The 20,560-nt window shown below is 36.4% G+C and overlaps 1 protein-coding gene across 1 annotated transcript; it reads right to left on the reverse strand.

Annotated features, from left to right (window-relative positions):
- Positions 1 to 1,966: 1,966 nt before the first annotated feature.
- Positions 1,967 to 19,270, reverse strand: LOC311295217 (uncharacterized protein). The gene is made up of 6 exons (XM_084416478.1): positions 19,147 to 19,270; positions 17,077 to 17,400; positions 12,725 to 13,054; positions 10,693 to 10,815; positions 9,572 to 9,597; positions 1,967 to 8,681 (listed from the first exon to the last, which is right to left on the reverse strand). Exons 1-6 carry the CDS (start codon positions 19,193 to 19,195, stop codon positions 8,517 to 8,519), a joined length of 1,017 nt encoding a protein of 338 aa, XP_084272604.1. The 5' UTR covers positions 19,196 to 19,270; the 3' UTR covers positions 1,967 to 8,516.
- Positions 19,271 to 20,560: the final 1,290 nt, after the last annotated feature.

Consider the following 20,560-nt stretch of genomic DNA (forward strand, 5'->3'; position numbering starts at 1 on the left):
CATTATCATTTAAAGAGACATGCACCGAAACGGGTCGCTGTGAACAAAGCTGTTTTTGAGGAGGTGAAAAGGGTTTGAGGGTGTTGTTTTACACAACCATTGAGGAATTTTAACCAAAGTATGTTACAAACTTTACATGAAGACCCGGCCTAAAGAATCATACCAACTTGTGGAAAATGGGCATCTGATGACCCCTTAAGGGCACATTTTACTACTCCAAGGTAATTAACAGTGTAATATTCCTCAATAGTTGAATAATTTTGCTATTTTGTGTCACCACTTGATAAAACTGATAATTCAATCTCAATCTGTTTAATGTTAGCTTAGCAGTAAGTAGAAGATAAATATTTGATCAAATAACACATAAACATCACTGATAATATTTCACATTGAATCTCAATCAATCTTCAAGATGCCACATTTTTAACATGTAAAATATTATAGCTTGTGATATTTTTCACAGAAAGTTGAAGAGGAGGATCATGTGGTTTATGCACCTGTCGCCATGAGATGATCAAACTTCAGTCTTTTTCTAAGTCCTAAATCCAGCTGTTTCATCCCTTCATTTAAAAACTCTTGAAACAACCTCAGATTCAAAGTCTACGGTTGAGATCTTGGATTGGTAAGATTCACCACAATTCTGACAAAAAATAAATAAATAATAATAAATAAATTACATGAATGTGTTATAAAAAACATAAGACTTTTATTTTGAGTTTGATTAATCTTCTAAAAACCTCAAATGAATTTGCTATGCAATACATTGTTTAATAAATTATCAAAATAATTTAGGCGTAAAGACGCATTGAAGTATTTTTATGTTTGATTCTTGGGATAGTTGAGCCTAAAATTCTTTACTCACACACATGTCATTCCAAACCTATAAGACTATCATTCATCTTCGGATCAAAAATGAAGATATTTTCAATATTATACTTTTGTCCATTCATTAAAGTCTATTTATAAAAAAAAAAAAAAAATCTTTAAAATTCCAGAACAAACCTTTGGTTCTTGAGCATTAAGCATGCAGATTGAGCTTATGTTTTCCATATTTGATGAGCTCCATGTATGTGCATTGATCAATGTTTGTATTTGCATGAAGGTAAAATAAAATATGTTCGTCATATAAAAGTGGTCGTGTCTTCAAACAACTTTAAACCGCTTGTTTCAAATTGATTATTTTTATGATGTCTTTATGCACCTTCTGAAACTTGAAAATAATGAGAATATATTAAAACATCTTATTTTTTGGGGTCTGAAAACTAGAGATCTGCAAACCATAAATGTAAAACATTCATCAGAACAAGTCAGAGTGAACCATGCTTCATTCTGTGAAATGTGGTTTGACCTAGACAAACGGGTTCTGCATGAGAATGTCTGTATGCTGAATGTGTGTGAGTTTGGTGTTTAAAGGTGTCAGTTTTATGTCTGTGTGACTAGCAAGTGGCTGAAGGTTTTTTCCATTTCTGCTCATATGTTAGCAGTTTTACTTCTGCTACCACTGGAATGTCCTCTAGTGTCAAGACCAGAAATTTGCAGGTTTAAGGACTAAAAATGTAAAAAATTTAAAGTATTAATCCAATCAGAGTTTAAATCACATTCTAGAATGTACAGATTCACAATGATCGCTCTAATAAATCAGTGTAACTTTCAGTTATTTCCGAATACAAACTTAAAAAAAAGAATCATGACAAATTCAGATTTCAGCTGTTGAGTCAATCAGATGTTTTTAATGGCATTCATCACACAGACATACAAATAAGTTACAAGTTCCTTTAGAAAATGAAATGGACAAAAATATTCATCTTTTTGTATAGCCTCAAAAGGATTAGACGCGTATGAAATTAGGATATAACAGGATTTAGAGGCGTCCTGTCCAAGAACAAGGTGGGAGAGACTAGACCAGTGGTTCTCAACCTCTCCTGCAGGGACCCCCTGACAGGCCATGTTTCTGTTTTAACCCTGAAATGGCACACCTGATTCAATTAATTAAAGGCTTAATGAGTAGTTGACTAATTGATTAATTGACTAATTCCTACTCTTCCTACTCTAATAAATACTCATTAATTGAATCAGGTGTGCCATTTCAGGGTTAAAACAGAAACATGGCCTGTCAGGGGGTCCCTGCAGGAGAGGTTGAGAACCACTGGACTAGACTGACCACTCAAACGAAGGCAAAAAAATTCCATCACCCAGGGAGATTGTCATACAAACACAGCGAATAGAAAAGAAAACATCTGAAATATAGCCCATCTTGAATGAAGAAAACATGGAGAAAATGCATAACATTCACAGGGGTCAGGGCAGGGATGCAAAATGTATAGCTTGCAGGCCAACTAAATGAAATATAAGTGCACAGTTCATGTTCAAGTTCACTTTATTTGTATAGCACATTTACAACAGCCATTTGGCTGACCCAAGTGCTTTACAGAACAACCAGATTAAAAGATAAAACCTGCATAACACATAAAACACAAATAAGAGCAGCAAAGCTAAGCGAAACCTTAAAACAGGAGGGACAAAAAAGTATCAAACTCAAATAAAACATAGTAAAACAGGAGTAGCAAAACAGTATCAAACTCAAATATAAAATAGTAGAACCAACCTCAGAGAAGAGATCAACATACTAAAGAAAACAGGTAGCAGGCACATAGCACAGGTACATAGCATTAAAAGCTATTAACACTAAGTGAAGATAGAACATTGTCATTTAAAAATGGTTTATTATTATAAGCTAAAGCAAAAACAATATTCAGATAACAACTTAATCACATGAGGGGACACCCAAAAAACAAAACACGTGAAAGTGATAATCTGATCGGCAGCACTTAAAATATCACAAATGTTTTGTTTAAAATTAAATTTTTGAAATATTAGTTTCAATGTAATTAATTTTCACACATTTCAATTATACAGTGAGGAAAATAAGTATTTGAACACCCTGCTATTTTGCAAGTTCACCCACTTAGAAATCATGGAGGGGTCTGAAATTGTCATCATAGGTGCATGTCCACTGTGAGAGACATAATCTAAAAAAAAAAATCCAGAAATCACAATATATGATTTTTTAACTATTTATTTGTATGATACAGTTGCAAATAAGTATTTGAACACCTGAGAAAATCAATGTTAATATTTGGTACAGTAGCCTTTGTTTGCAATTACAGAGGTCAAACGTTTCCTGTAGTTTTTCACCAGGTTTGCACACACTGCAGGAGGGATTTTGGCCCACTCCTCCACACAGATCTTCTCTAGATCAGTCAGGTTTCTGGGCTGTCGCTGAGAAACACGGAGTTTGAGCTCCCTCCAAAGATTCTCTATTGGGTTTAGGTCTGGAGACTGGCTAGGCCACGCCAGAACCTTGATATGCTTCTTACAGAGCCACTCCTTGGTTATCCTGGCTGTGTGCTTCAGGTCATTGTCATGTTGGAAGACCCAGCCTCGACCCATCTTCAATGCTCTAACTGAGGGAAGGAGGTTGTTCCCCAAAATCTCGCAATACATGGCCCCGGTCATCCTCTCCTTAATACAGTGCAGTCGCCCTGTCCCATGTGCAGAAAAACACCCCCAAAGCATGATGCTACCACCCCCATGCTTCACAGTAGGGATGGTGTTCTTGGGATGGTACTCATCATTCTTCTTCCTCCAAACACGTTTAGTGGAATTATGACCAAAAAGTTCTATTTTGGTCTCATCTGACCACATGACTTTCTCCCATGACTCCTCTGGATCATCCAAATGGTCATTGGCAAACTTAAGACGGGCCTTGACATGTGCTGGTTTAAGCAGGGGAACCTTCCGTTGCCATGCATGATTTCAAACCATGACGTCTTAGTGTATTACCAACAGTAACCTTGGAAACGGTGGTCCCAGCTCTTTTCAGGTCATTGACCAGCTCCTCCCGTGTAGTTCTGGGCTGATTTCTCACCTTTCTTAGGATCATTGAGACCCCACGAGGTGAGATCTTGCATGGAGCCCCAGTCCGAGGGAGATTGACAGTCATGTTTAGCTTCTTCCATTTTCTAATGATTGCTCCAACAGTGGACCTTTTTTCACCAAGCTGCTTGGCAATTTCCCCGTAGCCCTTTCCAGCCTTGTGGAGGTGTACAATTTTGTCTCTAGTGTCTTTGGACAGCTCTTTGGTCTTGGCCATGTTAGTAGTTGGATTCTTACTGATTGTATGGGGTGGACAGGTGTCTTTATGCAGCTAACGACCTCAAACAGGTGCATCTAATTTAGGATAATAAATGGAGTGGAGGTGGACATTTTAAAGGCAGACTAACAGGTCTTTGAGGGTCAGAATTCTAGCTGATAGACAGGTGTTCAAATACTTATTTGCAGCTGTATCATACAAATAAATAGTTAAAAAATCATATATTGTGATTTCTGGATTTTTTTTTTTTTTTTGATTATGTCTCTCACAGTGGACATGCACCTACGATGACAATTTCAGACCCCTCCATGATTTCTAAGTGGGAGCACTTGCAAAATAGCAGGGTGTTCAAATACTTATTTTCCTCACTGTATATATATATATATATATATATGCATCCTTAAAGGCCTGGAACGTAATAAACCCTCTCAGAGGAATGTTTCAGCAGCCAAAAGGTAAATTAATTTTCAAGCTGGTGAATTATGGTTTTGTGGTGGTGTAGCGGTTTATTTGTATTTTTTTTATAGAAATGGTTGATCAAATGCAGCTTGCCGGTTAAAATAGTTAAAGGTTGGTTTGTTCCAGAAACATTTTTGTTATGCTTGTTGAAAGTCTCCTCATTTCATGATATCATCCTGACAAAAAGTTAAGTGGTCTAATTGTATTTATATGCATCAACTGTGGAAGGCGTAGGACTATAAAATGTTCGTCCAATCATTGCATTCGGTCCAATGTCCTGAATGGCTGAACCCACCAAAACATCTAAATTCACCAGAAATTCAATCAGAATTTAGACACAGATAGTATTAAGATTGTTTTAAATCAATGCCCAAATCATAAAAAACAGACTGAGGTTTGATAACTGATTTTAAGGTGTCAGTTAGCCACCATTAAAATGGGTCATACCATAAGCAGTGGAATTACGCTAGAAACCCTCGCTTATTTAAAAACTTGGATTTATTGCATGGACGGAGCAAGAAAATTATGTATGTGTATAACATGCATAATTCTGCATAGTTCAGTTGAAACCTGGCCTCCGTTGGCTTGCAGTTAAACTGAACGTACGAGACAAAAAAATCTGCTTAAATAACAACACGGATCGAAAGATAAACAGTGAATTCTTACTTCAGTTACAGGCCATTCACACGCATGTGAGAGCAAGTCTAGAGACGTGTTGTTGAACTTACTTTAAAAGGAACACACCGACTTTCTGATTACAAATTTATGAAATGTTTAATTTAGGTTACAACAGTAAAAGTTGATTACATTGAAGTTAGCATTTTAAGGTTAGGTTAGGATAATAGTAACAACAGTTTCTGCCAGTCCTGTTTTTCTCTATTGTAAGTCACCTTTTGTCTTTAATGGCTCTGGAGTCCCAGTTTCACTCAGAGCCACAGCCCAGACATTGAATCGTTGGGCTGATTGGATTAGCACATATTTGTTTGAATGGTTATGCTGATTGAATTAGGATTGGCCAGACCCTCAGTCTAGGGTATTACCTAAACCTGTTACATGCTTTGTTTGAATTTGTCTCCACCTTCAAAAGTCCCTTCTCCTAAAATGCCTATAAGACACCATGTAAAGTTCCCTTAGTTAGATAATGTTGGATTCCTGCAGCCACGTCAACGCGAAGTCCTCAATAAAGAATAACTTTGTTTGAACGTGATCCCAACGTCTCCTGGTTTTGCGTCGATGAAAGAAAACTTTCCAACAGAATACCCTTCTCATCTCTGTGAATCACTCCGCAGAAGTAGCACTGCTTCGCCTTCTGAGAATATAGTTCCCAGTATGTATACGGTTAGAAGATGTTTGTCTCATGTGACCTTGTTATTCGTACACTCTGTGACTATACAAATCACAAACTTGTAAAAAGGAAAATGTTGGCGTTATTTTGTCACTTATTGGGAGCAGTATGCTAGCTGGAGTCGTTTACCTCCAGTCTTTGTGCTAAGCTAGGCTAGCGGTGGGTGCGTCAGACAGAGTTACGGCACGCACGGAGATGAGAAGGGTTTGTATGGACTCATCTAACTCTGGGGGATACGGTGAATAAGCTAAAGTCCCAAAGAGTCGGCGTGTTCCTTTAACTTCAGCTCTGCATTTTTAGAACACTGCGTCATTCACGAGACACACCAAAGTATGAACGCGGGACATAGATAAACTGAATAAGTAGCATAGTGAAATGTGAAAACATGTTCGTGAGGCCTACATGACATGGTTTCATGCCATGTACAGTTAAGCCTTTCCACTGCACACGACAAACGACAGCCGTCGGACCGGAAGTCATTAATTTCCAATGGACAGTAGTATGGGAGCCGCGTGGAGTTCCGATCATATGCGTATGCGGAAAATTCGGATCCGATTTAAGCTTCTGATGCATTTAAATATCTGAATTTCTGTGGCTAGACCGTATGCGATTAGTTGACCGGATGTGATGAATTACTATGAGCGCGAAGCTAGAATTACCAATATTCTAACACTTTAACGTCATTCTGTAAACGCTATTTCTGTAAAATCTCGGTTATTAATAATTATGGCAGAACAAATTATTTTATAATTATTAAATCAATATTTATATTGAATAGCTCTATACAATCTACTATGTTTTTATTTTAGATGTATTGAGGGTCATTTGTTTTGTGGGGATATATTCATGCATGCATTGCATTCATTAAAATCATTAATGTTACCATTGTGAATAGCTGAGGGTAACGGTTGCTTCACGACCAATTTCAAAGTTCTGTGCGACTGCCGCTAGGGGGAGAAATGTGACAATCGTATGCGAATGTCGTGTGCAGTGGAAAGGCGGCTTTAGACAGACGTCAGCACAACAACCAAAACAGCGGCTGCCTTTTACAGTCCCTCCTGAATCAAACAATGAGCTTATGTAGCATTCACACCATAACTAGGCTACTGTAGTATGGAAGAGATGGAAACCCGTGACGTAATAATCGGAGCGGTCTGTGTGTTTGCTAGGAGGCGTGGCTTTGGAGACGCTCTGAAGGGAGGATCTCATGCTTTCAAAGCTTTTGAAAGTCTTTACCTAAGCTTTTTAAATGTTACGATTTTCGTACTTAGCACCATTTTTACAATATTATTAGTTTTTTTTTCTATTAACAGCAACAATACCAGTAACACTTACAGTATCAGTAGTGCAGACTCAATTCAATGCCTGAACACCTGTTATTTGATTCACAGCGGTCTTGGAAAAGCACACATTAGTGCACAAGCTAATTTCTGTGAAGAGCAGGTGTTGCAGCTGTGTTCATCTTGGCAACATATTTACGTAAACAATCAATTCTAACGGAATGAAGCCAAATGGGACAAAAGTAGTATTTCAGTGCATTAATGGGTCTTATCAGTGCTTGAACTGGGCTGTGAGTGCTCAATCCAACAATGCAGCTAATACAATTATTTTTATCTGTCATACAGATGACTCTGATCATTTACCTTAACCAGGTTTGAGACAAGTTAACGTGTGCCCTCTGTAGACATTTTTCATACATTTATCATTATTAATCAGCAAATGTAGAGCATTTCATAATAAACAGTGTTAGAATTTGGAAAATTATTTAGAGATGGCAAGTCTGCCTCAGTCCCCAAGGCCTTCTATATGCCATTCACAAAAGTGTTTCAATGTAAAATAAATAAATAAATAAATAGCCTGTTAAAACATCTGATCTAACCTTTTTATATTCATATCCAGTTAAAACATCTGATCTAACCTCATATCCAGTTTTTTCAGTACACATTTTGGGGTAAAGTTTTGGTAAAAATTCTAAGACATCACTGTGTTTTGGCTCTCTGGGCCCAAGATTCTCATCTTTGATAACTATTATGAGTGTTTTTTTCTTTTACGAAGTACTACACCTGTGTCAATGGAAATATGACCGTTCCAAAAAAATCTTGTCCTGACCTCCACTGGGAAGGAAATATAGAGACCGGACCTGTTGTAACTTTAATTGAATACCCCTGATCTTTATACTGGATCTCTAGATCTTTAAAAATGTCAATAACTCACTGTTCTATTGCTTGTAAATAGTTTCTTTGTTCCTCGTGTTATTACTGGTATGCGGTTTAATTGTCTTTTTTGAAGAAATGCTTTTATAACTTAATATTTCACTTTCATGTTTTAATCTGTTATTTAAATGACTAATAACAAATATCAAATTAGTTTTTGCGGTGTTGAAATTCGTGTTGAGGTTAAATTTCACTGGTATTGGTGCCAACTATTGTAATCTTGTTATCGTGACACTATTTCTGTGAGCAACTTACAATAAAGAGAGGATAGGAAACAAAAGAAAATCTCTCGTTTCTCATCTTCTCTTCACTTTCCTCTTCAGTTAAAGTATCAGAATAATTCATGTTACATTAATGTCTCACTGGCAGCTTCAGGCTCAATCTCAGTCTGATTCGGAGACATGTTATTGGTGTTCATCCCTAGAGCGTCAGTCTGATTAGAGGACGTCTGACTGGCATCATCCATCAGAATCCCATTCTGATTCAGGGACAAATCTTTAACACCATTCGCCTGCAAGAAAACAGATTACCAGAAAGTGAAAAATTAACAGGATGAATAATTCAGTTACACAAAACAATATACTAGAGACTATGACCTGTGTGCATTTCGTTTGATTTTTGCAGAATGTATGGTGGATTTCTTTTCCTAAATATCGTGGGATGATTCTCATAATGCATCTGGTAAACTGCATTACACTGTCATCTTCTGTACTACAATAACAGTGTCATGGCAAAAAAAACATTGGCAACCTTGCACTTTATTTTTCAAATCCAAATTAACCCTAAAAATAAGTTGAAATTGATTCAGAAAAGAATTTGGGAGTTTATATAAAGTGACATTAATTATTACTATTAATTTTGCAGTTGAAAGTTAACATTATTTTTTTCCAAACATTCTGCACATCTAAAATGCTTGAACTATTGTACTGGTAAGCATTTCTAAATTATTTAGTTTATTTTAGAGATGAACCAATGCATTGGCCAATAATCAGTATCCAATTGTTTAAAAACAGGCAGTGATCATGGCCGATTAAATCCTGTCAATCAAAAGGGTGTGGAGAAACATGTTCAGAATGCAACTCATACTGTGTGTGAAGAAAATCTCTCGTGTTTATCGAAATTACACAGATCCTACAGCAGGGTCATATAACAGGCTACAGTATATAAATATAATTGTGACAATATTATTAAATAATTCTAATTAAATAATAATATAAATGTATCCATACCACCATTTATTATAAAGTAAATTAGTACAAGAGCAGTGCTGTCCTGAAGAGTCAGTTATTATTGGTTTAATGTAGTGATTTCTGAATCTAACCAAGTAAAACACAAACATGTTGCCAACTTGTAGATCTGAATCTAATTTTTATAGTCAGACAAATTCAGTGAGTATCTTACCTGATCATCGTACTGCATCCTGGTGTCTGTTTGAACAATTAAAAAAACTCAATTAAACACACATTACTAGGGTAATTTAGAATAATCTTTCAAAAATTCTTTTTTCATCTTGTTAATTCAGCTGTATGTAATTTAGTGATGGGCAGTTCAACAAATCGTTCTTCTGAATCAGTTCTGGATGAACCAGTTCACCAAATTGAACTGAATTGTCTGAAACAGTTGTGGCTCAAGTCAGCACTGATGCACGGTTATTTAAATTAAACTCAGTTTCGGATGTGCCTGACAGTCACTCAGACTCAAAATGGGTGACCTCATTTGGGGAGGTAATTTATATTTAAATGACTGAACAAGATGAATGACTGTGACGATGACAGTACACAGATACTGCTTCATGATCAGCCTGAAGAGCTTCTCCGGCGCCAGAATAATCGTTGACATTGCCATGCTTTAAAAACTGTTTGATATTTGTACTTCACTTAATACTTACAATATGTATTTTTTCGCTGCTAAGCTCTTCAAAACAATAACAAAGGCATGTATCTAAATGAGTGTGGAATCTTGGAACTTGTCGTCATGCCGATGGATCTAACGTTAATAATGTTTGAGGGGAAATATGGATGAGTGAAAACATTGATGTTTTTAACATGACTGTGGTATGAAGCATGGCTCGATTGCTGATGAGAGATATCAGCGCAACACACGAGTCCCATGGATATAAAAGAATGAGGACATTTCTTTCTACCGAACTACCCGCAAGTGCTGAATTACTACTCGACGAATTTACCTTGAGGTAACACAGCGCTGTTTCACTTGGTCTACACCAGTGATTCTCAAACTTTTTTGGTTGCACCCACCTTTAAACCTTTGAAAACATCTGGCTTGACAGTAGCCTTGAATTCTGACATGAGCTTCCTGCTTTCTAGCATTATCTCTATTATTAACTTTTTCGTTTTGTTGCAATTATTCTGCTTATTGTACTGAGATACACTGATATATACTGATAAAAAAGTATTAAACATTAGTCCAAAATTCACACATTCTGTTTACAGTGTCTACGAACTGTCTGAAAGAAACAGTTCATAGATAAGTATCAGACTTCCCATCACTAAAGTAATACTCACCTTTCCTTCTTTCTTTACACTTCCAACAAATCACAGCAGTTACAGATGCAGCAGCCACCAGCAGAACAACAGCAGCACTTATTCCTGCAGCAGCAGCTGAAGACAGACCTGAACCTGGAACAGCTGAAGACAGACAGACATTATTATTCATCAGAGTGACTGATAATCAATTTTACCACTGTCTTTTACTCATTTACACGTATCTACGTTGGTCATCAGCAGGGACGGACTGGGGCTAAAAAACAGCCCTGGACTTTCTCCCAAATAGGCCCATCATCCGGCCATTCGCCTCTAGCCGTGTGCGACAGACACTAGCCAGGATGTCCTGATACTATGCCACAATACTGTAGCCTATCAGACAAAGTATTCACAGCAAGTAACATCTCAAAACCAATGATGATTATTGGGGTTGTGTTTATTAATGAAGCCTCAGCCTTCAAATAAAAACAAAAAATGTACAATGCCATAAAATACAAATAATGAAATGTCACTGTCTACAGAAACTCCAAAATACACAAACGTGTAATTATAAAACATATTACCAGGGGTCTCCAACCTTTTTATGTGCGAGGGCTACCTCAAGGGATAAAACAATCTAGAAGGGATTTTTATTTGTTATACTGCAATATTTATTATACATTTAACATGCTGGTGCTTTTTTCCTTTTCACCATCATATGCAAATAATAAAATATCTTGATATTCTGGTTCAGACTTACAAGCGTTTAAAAAAAAAACAATTCCTGAAAATTTTTGAAAATATGTATTGATTTTTTTTGTTGATTTTCAATAAACCTATTGTATGTGTTATCAAAAACAGTAGCCCAAACATTTAGTATAAATATAAATGCAAAAATAAATAAATAAATAAATAAACTGCCATATAAACTTCTAAACAAAAACATCACTGCATTAGGCTACATTTAAAACATTTATACATGACTATAAGCATTTTCAATATGAATATACAGGCACATTTCTGCCAAAAAAGTTTGTTTTACTAAAGTTAATTCATAAGTTGTGGAGTGAATGTCTTCTAACTGGTTTGTTCTTGGAACAATGTTTCGGCTGTTTTTTTGCGTCAATATGTTGAGAATATCAGCACTGTTTCATATTGCTTTTAACAAGCTTAAATCACATAGTCAATCTGTGGGTTTATAATAGAGATAGAGAATTGAACTGCTTCTCAGTGGATCGCGCAGTTCTGTGTAATAATGTTCGCGTGATCGAGATCTGCTTTGGCCGCGATCGCTGTTTTTTGGGCCGAGCTGATCCACGCTGCTCAGATCAAACTAGTTTTGTTCCGCTTTTTGAGCGTTTGCCATTTGATGTTGCTCATACGTAACGCAAATGACAAAGAAGAGTTAATCAAAATAATCAAAGAGAGTTGGGTAATTTTGTAGAGGCAAAAGTTCAAATTGAAACGTTTAGTTGAAAAGGTCGCAAAATAATACCATTTATTCGAAGTCTGGAACCTCAAGAACCTATTGGCAAGTTGGATCTATTTATAGAATGTGTTTAGCGGGCAACTCACAAGGCACCACGTTGGAGACCCCTATATAGCCTACTATAACTTAACTATTTAAATATAATATAAGCAAATTTAAAAGTGCAGCCATATAAAACTAACTTTATGTCAGTGGCTAGTAGGCCGACTCTTCTTCCTCAGTTGTTGTTTTTTTTTACACGTAGCATATAAGTGATCGTAGTGCCCCTGCTGTTGGCTGTTCATATTGCTTTATTAGATTTTTTTTTTTTTTTTTTTGCCGACGGCCTTCGGTTGGACGGCTGTTCTGGACTTTTCCAGAACGCACAAATTGTCAGTCCGTCCCTCATCAGATGTATATTGATTAAATTGACAGATGGCGCCATCTGGTGGGTTTTTGAAGAACAGCAGCTAAAACAGCAGCACAGAAAAACTGACTTAATGTTTGTTCATGTTAATGAACTTTCTCAAATATCCAGAATGATTTACTAGGTCTAATTAATTTAACTTTTAAATTTGCTCAAGGGAACTACTAAAGTGTCCTTACCAGTGAGAGAAACACTGAAACTCCTTTTGATGTTGAAGCTGCTGCTACTGATGTCTAGTACATATTCTCCAGAGTCTGTGTTTCTGGTGTTTGTGATGGTCAGAGATCCAGTCTCATGATCCAGCTTCAGTCTGTCTCTGAATCTCCCATCTCTATGAACATCTGTACAGATCTTACTCTGATTTCCAGTGATTTCAGCTATATGAGTGTTATTAAAATACCACGTCATCACATAATTTGGGTGTTTTATTACACCAGGATCTAAAGTGACAGATTCTCCGTCCTTCACTGACTTTCTCTTCATTTCATCTTGTTCAGCAGCAGAAACACCTGAAACACAAACCAACATAAGGATATGCCAAAAACACACACAAAATGTGAAATAACTAAAGATAAAAGCAACATTTTATCTCTATTTTTATACTTTTTCAGCATCGCTTTGCTTCAGAAGGCCTTTAACAACTCCCCGGAGACGTGTGGAGTATTTTTATGATGACTGATGCACTTTTATGGACTTCAACACAGAAACAGCAAATCACTACCATTATAAAGCTTGGAAGAGCCAGGGCCCGTATTCATAAAGATTCTAAGAATCCTCTCAGAAAACTCTTAATTTAGCTTATAAACTTTTATGTAGGAGTCTTAGCTTAAGAACGATTCGGGACCGATCTGAGAGCAACTCTGAGTAAGGAAAATACAAAAACTTTTATCTTAGTGAGGAGGCGGGGTTGACCCCGTTGCTATGTATGACACAATCTTTTGAAGACTGTGATTGGTTGGTTGTCCAAGAAGGGAAAAAAAAGTGATTTTAACTATAGGGTCTATTCTAAGCCTTCACTTTGAACTTACATGCGTAATTTTTCCTATTTGATCGTTCTCTCTCACACACACACACACACACACACATTATATGTGTATATAAATCCTTTTTTATTTACCATGCTGTTGATTTCCTATAAGGTATTTGATTGCTTAGAATGCTAAAAATTGTTCCACTCTTTCCAGTTACACTGATTGCTGGCATGTCTATTTAAGCGGTGGTTTGAATGTTGGTTTTAATGTATCAAACATGGAATTTTACCAGTTGCCAAATATCGTAATGTAGTGATTACTTTCATTTCAGGCGCTATGGCATTTCTGCGCTGTGTCGGAGATGTTAGCGTGTCTCTATAAAGATCAGTCACAAACATGATCCCTGCACGATCTAATCAATAGCGTCTTATGAACTCACTGTCATCCATTGTCTGCAACACATTTCTTCTCCCTCTTCGTCTTTCTGCCATGATCTCCTCTGCTAAAGAAACTCTTAAGCCTCTTAAAAGTCCTCGTCCGTACTCCTAACAATTTTGACCTTAAGACCTCTTTTAAGGGTTAAGATGCTTTCTGAATTACTTTTTTCTTTACTAGGAGTTTTTCTTTAATTTTAGGAGTAAACGCCCACATTTCTAAGAATTTTCTTAGAATTTTGTCACTAGGAGCTACTCTTTGCATTAAGATTCTTTATGAATACGGGCCCAGGACATGTTTTTAATATAACTCCGATTGTGTTCATCTGAAAGAAGAATGTCATATATACCTAGAATGACTTCAGGGTGAGTAAATCATGGGTTAATTTTCATTTTGGGGTTAACTATCCCTTTAAACATAAATAATTGCTTTTAAGTCAAGTGTGCCACAAGTTCTAAAAAGTGAAGCCAAGGCGCCTCAATCGCCCCCAGCTGGCTGGAACCAGTATAGTTTATAAACCTAAGGTCTAAATATAATTTTTTTTTTTCCTGTCATTTAAGGTAGTTTTTAATCACAGTGATGCAAGTTCAAGTGTTCGTTTTTTTAAATAAGTTTGGTTTTAGTTATTTGATGCTATAACAACAGGAGTGTGACATTATGACTGTCAGCTGCGATTAAGTAGTCACTGACGGACTATTTTCGAGCCACCCCTCGCTGCAGTCTGTAGCGCGGTGACGTCTGGTATTCACGTCACGCATGTACGCGTCACATATGCATTACCACGCATGTGCAAAATATGACGTATAGTCTGTTTATAATACGCATGTGTTCACACGCAGTTCATGTCAATCACTTCTGCATGGTTCCCCAGATCCTTAAAAAGTCTTAAATTAGATTTTTAAAATTTAAGGCCATAAAAAGTAGCAAAAAGTCATATTTTTACTTATGAAAGGTCTCAAATTTTAGATGACACTTTGACATAGACGTATCTAAATACTTTCCAAATTAAAACCATCTAATTAGTACATTTTTTTTTATTATTCAATCTTTGTGGATTTGCTTGTTCACGTGACAATTCACATCATCGGCAGCAGCATATTAGCCTACGTCTGTCTCCTGCACGTGAGAGAAGAAAGTTTGTAAATGTCAGTTCAAGTTCATTCCTTATGTGCTTAGGAGTGTGCAATATGTATTGTCTATTATGATATTGTAATCATTGTTTTAACTACGAGCTAACATCACATTTGACTCTTGTGCTTTCACTGCATGATGTGTGCAGTTAAAGGTATGTCCCCAAAAAAGTTTGTCTTATATTTACATCATATTATGTTATATTAGATTATTACATGGCTTGGTTGAATTCTAATGTAGAATGCGGTGTGTTATTTCTTGATAACAGACCGCTGCGAAGTATAACACACTGTTGCCATGAAAAACAGAGCGTTGCTATGGACGCAGGATTCTAACCGTAGAGACGGAACGGACTATTTTCTTTAGCGGAAGCAATACAATCATTTTTAAATCAATAAACTCCTTTTTAAATCAATAGTTTGTGTCAAATTATTGATTTATTTGTCAGGTAGCCATATAATAAGCGGGATAATGTAGAGCGAGGCGGTTGTTATAGCGAATACAACCCCTTCAGGCTGATTCAAGACCCCTCCGCTTCGCGTCACTGTTTTGAATGAATCATTTAACGATTCAATGAACAATCACTTCCTTTTCCTGAATGAATCAGCCGTTTGAACAAATTGGTTGAATGAATGACTCAACTCACTTAAGACAGTGACTTTCCGCCACCTACTGGCAGTTTTAGTTTCATATTTAAAGTAGCCTTTAATTAAAACGTTAAAATTAGAAATAATTTCATATTTAAATTTATGCAATTGTAAATGGAGTGTAAATATAGCAATGCCAGTTCTGATGCCGCCTCTGTGTCACCTCTGCCCTGCAAAGATGGATTTTGATTTAATGATTTAATTTGACTAGTAACAGTAGTATTGTGTTATTATTCTAATATAATTTAATTTGAATGTTAGAATGAGACATAAAAGGTGATGCATACCTCTAAATAAGTTCAGAAAAAAATTCCATATATAGGTGAAAATGCCCCTGGAAATCAGTTTATGGTTGCAAACATTGTCCCTTAATAAAAATGTTAAATTTCTGTCACTGCTGTGAACTGACCACTGCATAGAATATGAATAATATGAATATCTTCGTGAGTCTGCTGTCAACAACAGACCTAAACCAGCCATGGTACCAGTACAAAAACACAATCAGTAAAACATTATCATCAACAAAACTTTGAAAATAGAGATATATTTTTGTCAATATTGCGCAACCCTAATGTAAGGTATTCACTTTTGATTTCTTTAGGTCTTAAAAAGCCTTAAATTTGGCTTTAAAAAGTGTGCAGCAACCCTGTTTCCGGCGATGGATTTGATCTATTTCTATCTGTCTGTCTGTGCAATCTATCCACCTATCTGTCTGTTCTTCCTATGTGTCTGTCAGTCTATCCATCTATCTCTATCTGCCTTTCTGTCATGTCTATCTGTCTGTCTGTGTGTGTCTCATAGACTGTTTGGCTTCAGAGAGAAGGAAATGAATAGTGGAATAAAGTCGTTATTTTTGGTTTTCGCGCACAAAAAAGTATTCTCGTCACTTGATAAACTTGAAGTCACTTGGACTATATTAACGATCTCTTTAATACATTTTCTGGGCCAGCAAGTTCCAATCACTTAGAAGCCTATTGAGGAGTGATCCAGCTCTCAGATTTAATCAAAATCGTCACCACGCTACAGTCTGCAGCGAGGAGTACTTGCTATTTTCAGGATCTTTAGGAAGCTATTGGAGCTTCAACTTTAATGTCTACATTACAATGTCTGTTTATTTCACACCGACATGAGCTGTTCTACATAAACTGTACTAACTGTCTCTGCAGGAGTGTGGACGGGACCTTGATATTGCGCTCCACTTCACACTCACTACTGAGCACACACTCTCTTCAAGATGTCAGCGCCATATTTGGACTTTGGCGGCTTCACTTCTCTACAAGAGTGAAGTTGCGTCGTCCATCTTTTTTTATAGTCTATTTAAACAGGTTCATTCATTAAATGACTCACCGTGACCAGTAACACTAAAGGTCTTTTCAAAGCTTTTTCTACTCCTGCTGAAGATCTTTAGTTTATATTCTCCAGCATCTGTGTTTGTGATGGTCAGAGATCCCGTCTGATGATCCAGCTTCAGTCTGTCTCTGAATCTCCCATCACCATCTTCACACTGAACATCTGTACAGGCAACAGTGAGATCTCCAGTTATTTGAGCGATGCGAGTGTTATTAAAATACCATTTTATATCTTCTTGTTGGTTTGTTTGAACACCAGTGTTCAGAGTGACTGAATCTCCCTCCATCACTGACACTGACACTCTATCCGCACCAGACACACCTGAAGAAGAAATCAACAGTTCATTATAAACCACACAAAATTACACAACACAAAAAAGGGCTGTGAAAAGTTGTTGTTTTTTTCTCCAAATCATAAAGATTGTGAAAAGAGAAATATGTCTGGTTTCATAATGTAACATGCAAACAAACAGCTAAAGAACATCGAGTAACACTTTCAATCATCAAACAAACATAAATGAGTCTGTTGTATTACAAACCAACCAATCAGCTTCACCCTTTCCGTAACAACATTTAAAGCTCAGTCAACATGAAGGACGGGGGTGCACCCAAACACTACGGGCGTTTTTTCTCTTCTCCGTAAATAAATCTTGTAGCAGAGCTACAACAAGCGTTTCTCGGTGGTGGAAATCCATTATCTACTAAAACTTCTTTGTCACTGTGGAGAGCGCAGTGCATGGTTGCATAGCAACGACAGACGCCACGGTAAAATCGGACCAAATTTTTCTATTAATAATAAGTAATAAATTAATGTGCATCGTAAATGTCAGTAATTTATCTTTCTTGACTCATTCTTTTTATAAAAAATGATTTAAAGGCTGAAATATGTGAGGTTTATCTTTTTATAAAACCTTTTTTTGTCAAAACTTTATTTGAACTTGTACATGTTAGTAGATTACATGTTGCAAGACACTCCTTTAAAATCTGGCCATGATTTTTAATGTTATTATTTTAATGTTTATGTTAACAAAAAGTGCAAATTGATGCTAATTTTATTTTGGTTTTCGACATAAAACTTGGTGAATTGATTTCTGTAGTATTAGTACTTTTTAAACAGGATTCTGAGACAACTGTGATCATTTTGGTCACTATATGAAATTAAATTTTCATGCCACTTCATCCCTAATTATGATCAACTATCAACTAAAATCAACTATAATTATGTTTCTACAGTATAATATGCAAAGTAAGCTACACTTTTCTATAAAAAAAAATTAATCTCTGATTATGTTCTTTTTTCTGACATTTAAGGGTGACATATATAGGCCTACAAAAACTATTTTAGGTCTAAAACAGTTTGGATAGTTGTTAATATGAGAGTTATGAGACATTATTTCTATTACATGAGTAGCTCTCGGCCACTTTCATGTTTAAAAAGTAGCTCTCAGATGAAAAAAGGTTGGAGACCCCTGGTATAGAGCAATAGTCTAGTGGAATTAATGGGCTAAAGTCAGTAACACACCTCGACTTTCTTCCAAATAACGCACATTTCATTCATAATATTATAAATACAGACCTATAGTTCCTGCACATTTGGGGGCGCTCGAAGCTGGGGTCTCGCCACAGGGTGTAATTCAATGTAGAACCGCAACTGATGTGTGGATTCATACAACCAATTTCCATAGGATATTTCCCATTATGAATATTATAACCTTGTTAGATGAATACTATAGATGAATATTATCCATAAAACATCATCCAACATGTGGTGTTATTAATTGCAAAATAATCCTTTTTTTTTTACAACATAGCGGGTGACTAGTTGAAACAAAACGTTTAATGTTCATATTTTACATTATTTAGTTGCCATTTTTTATTCAAAGCGAGTAAAATTACATTATATGTACATTGATAAGTTTATATAGTGATTCAAGTTTCAACACCTCGGAGCTGTAGTGAGCACGAGGGATAAATTGCGTAGGCGTGGATAAAATCGTCTGCCATTATACCTGAATAACGTTTGTCACTAGAGTAACTAGAACAGGGATTGAAACATAAAATGTCTTACCATGTGCGAGTAAAAACAACACTGAGCAAAAGCAATAATTTGCGTTCATGTTTTTCAAACACAGTTCTTCCCGCCATTTAGTCTGAGAAAATGAATGAACACCCACGTCACATATCGTTATTCTTATTCTGCTTTTTCTTTCGCTTCAGCTTCTTCTGGCGGTTGGCAAACCAGCTTGAGGTGCATTTCCGCCACCTACTGGGGTGGAGTGTGAAGCCTCGATAAAGGAATAATTAAATGAGAAGAAAAACAAAACAAAAACATATCCTTCTGATCAAATATGTATCTTTTAAATATTTTTGAAGAATATCATAGACCCTTAAATATTTCTGTGCATTCTGAAATATATTGTCAACTGTAATGACATTGATTTCCAAATCTCTTTGATTTCTGCTAGCTGATTTCTTCCTCTTTTATAGCTTTGTCTCACAGTGTATAAAATCACATGTTCTGTTTCTGTTATTCCACAGTAATTGCAGCAGTCTGTCTCACACTTTCCTATAATATGCAGTGAATAATGAAGGTTAGTGTGTCCTATACAGAGCCATAACAGTCTCTTCTCTTCCAAACACCTTCTTTCAATCCCCACTTTAGGTTGAATGCTGAATAGGTGTCTCCCTTTTGACTTTTGACTCTTTATTCATTCTTTATTCTTGCTATTTTAACTCAAAATAATCAAAATCTTCATCCATATTGCTATTTACTCCTTGTTTTTTTTTTCATACGGACATTCTTACTTATTTCTTGCCTTCTTTTAAAAAACGTATCATCCAAGTTTTCAACGCTATGGATTTTAGCAAAGGTTGAAGCTAAGACTTCTGCATTATCTTTATTTCTAATGTCCATTTCCCCTTTCTCCTCTCTTACAGGAATCTGCTTATAGTTATTAATACCTTTAATTTTCCTAATCATTCTCCATTCCACATTCTCCAATACATAATAGCTAGCTAGCTGCTTGCGACCAATCTGTAAAGGTGTTTCTAGAAGGAATACACGCTCTTCTGGATCAGAACATGATTCTTTCTTATCAGGTGACACCATAAATGAATCTGACAAGTTCAGCAAATCATTAAACTTACAAGTTTGTGCTCGCTTTATCACACATGCAGGAAAAGCATCCTTACATTTGTGAGGGGCATCAATAACTTCCTCTGGGCTTTCTACCACAATAGACTGGGAAAACACTTGACCATCAGCCAGGTCATTCCCTGAGATGAACTAAACTCAATCCACCGGGAGTTGTGTGCTCAGTCATGTTCACATAGCCGGTTACCAAGTCTGACTTCAGAAAAAGTCTGTGTAGAGGAACTTTTATATAATCGGCACCCACACCGCGAAGTGGGCCAGCTTTAGCACATTGCTTGCAATGAGTGATTGAGTTGCTACTGTGTCTCATTATATCCAGATGTGTGTA

This window comes from Rutilus rutilus (genome assembly GCF_951802725.1).
Source record: "Rutilus rutilus genome assembly, chromosome: 8".
Taxonomy (NCBI): domain Eukaryota; kingdom Metazoa; phylum Chordata; class Actinopteri; order Cypriniformes; family Leuciscidae; genus Rutilus; species Rutilus rutilus.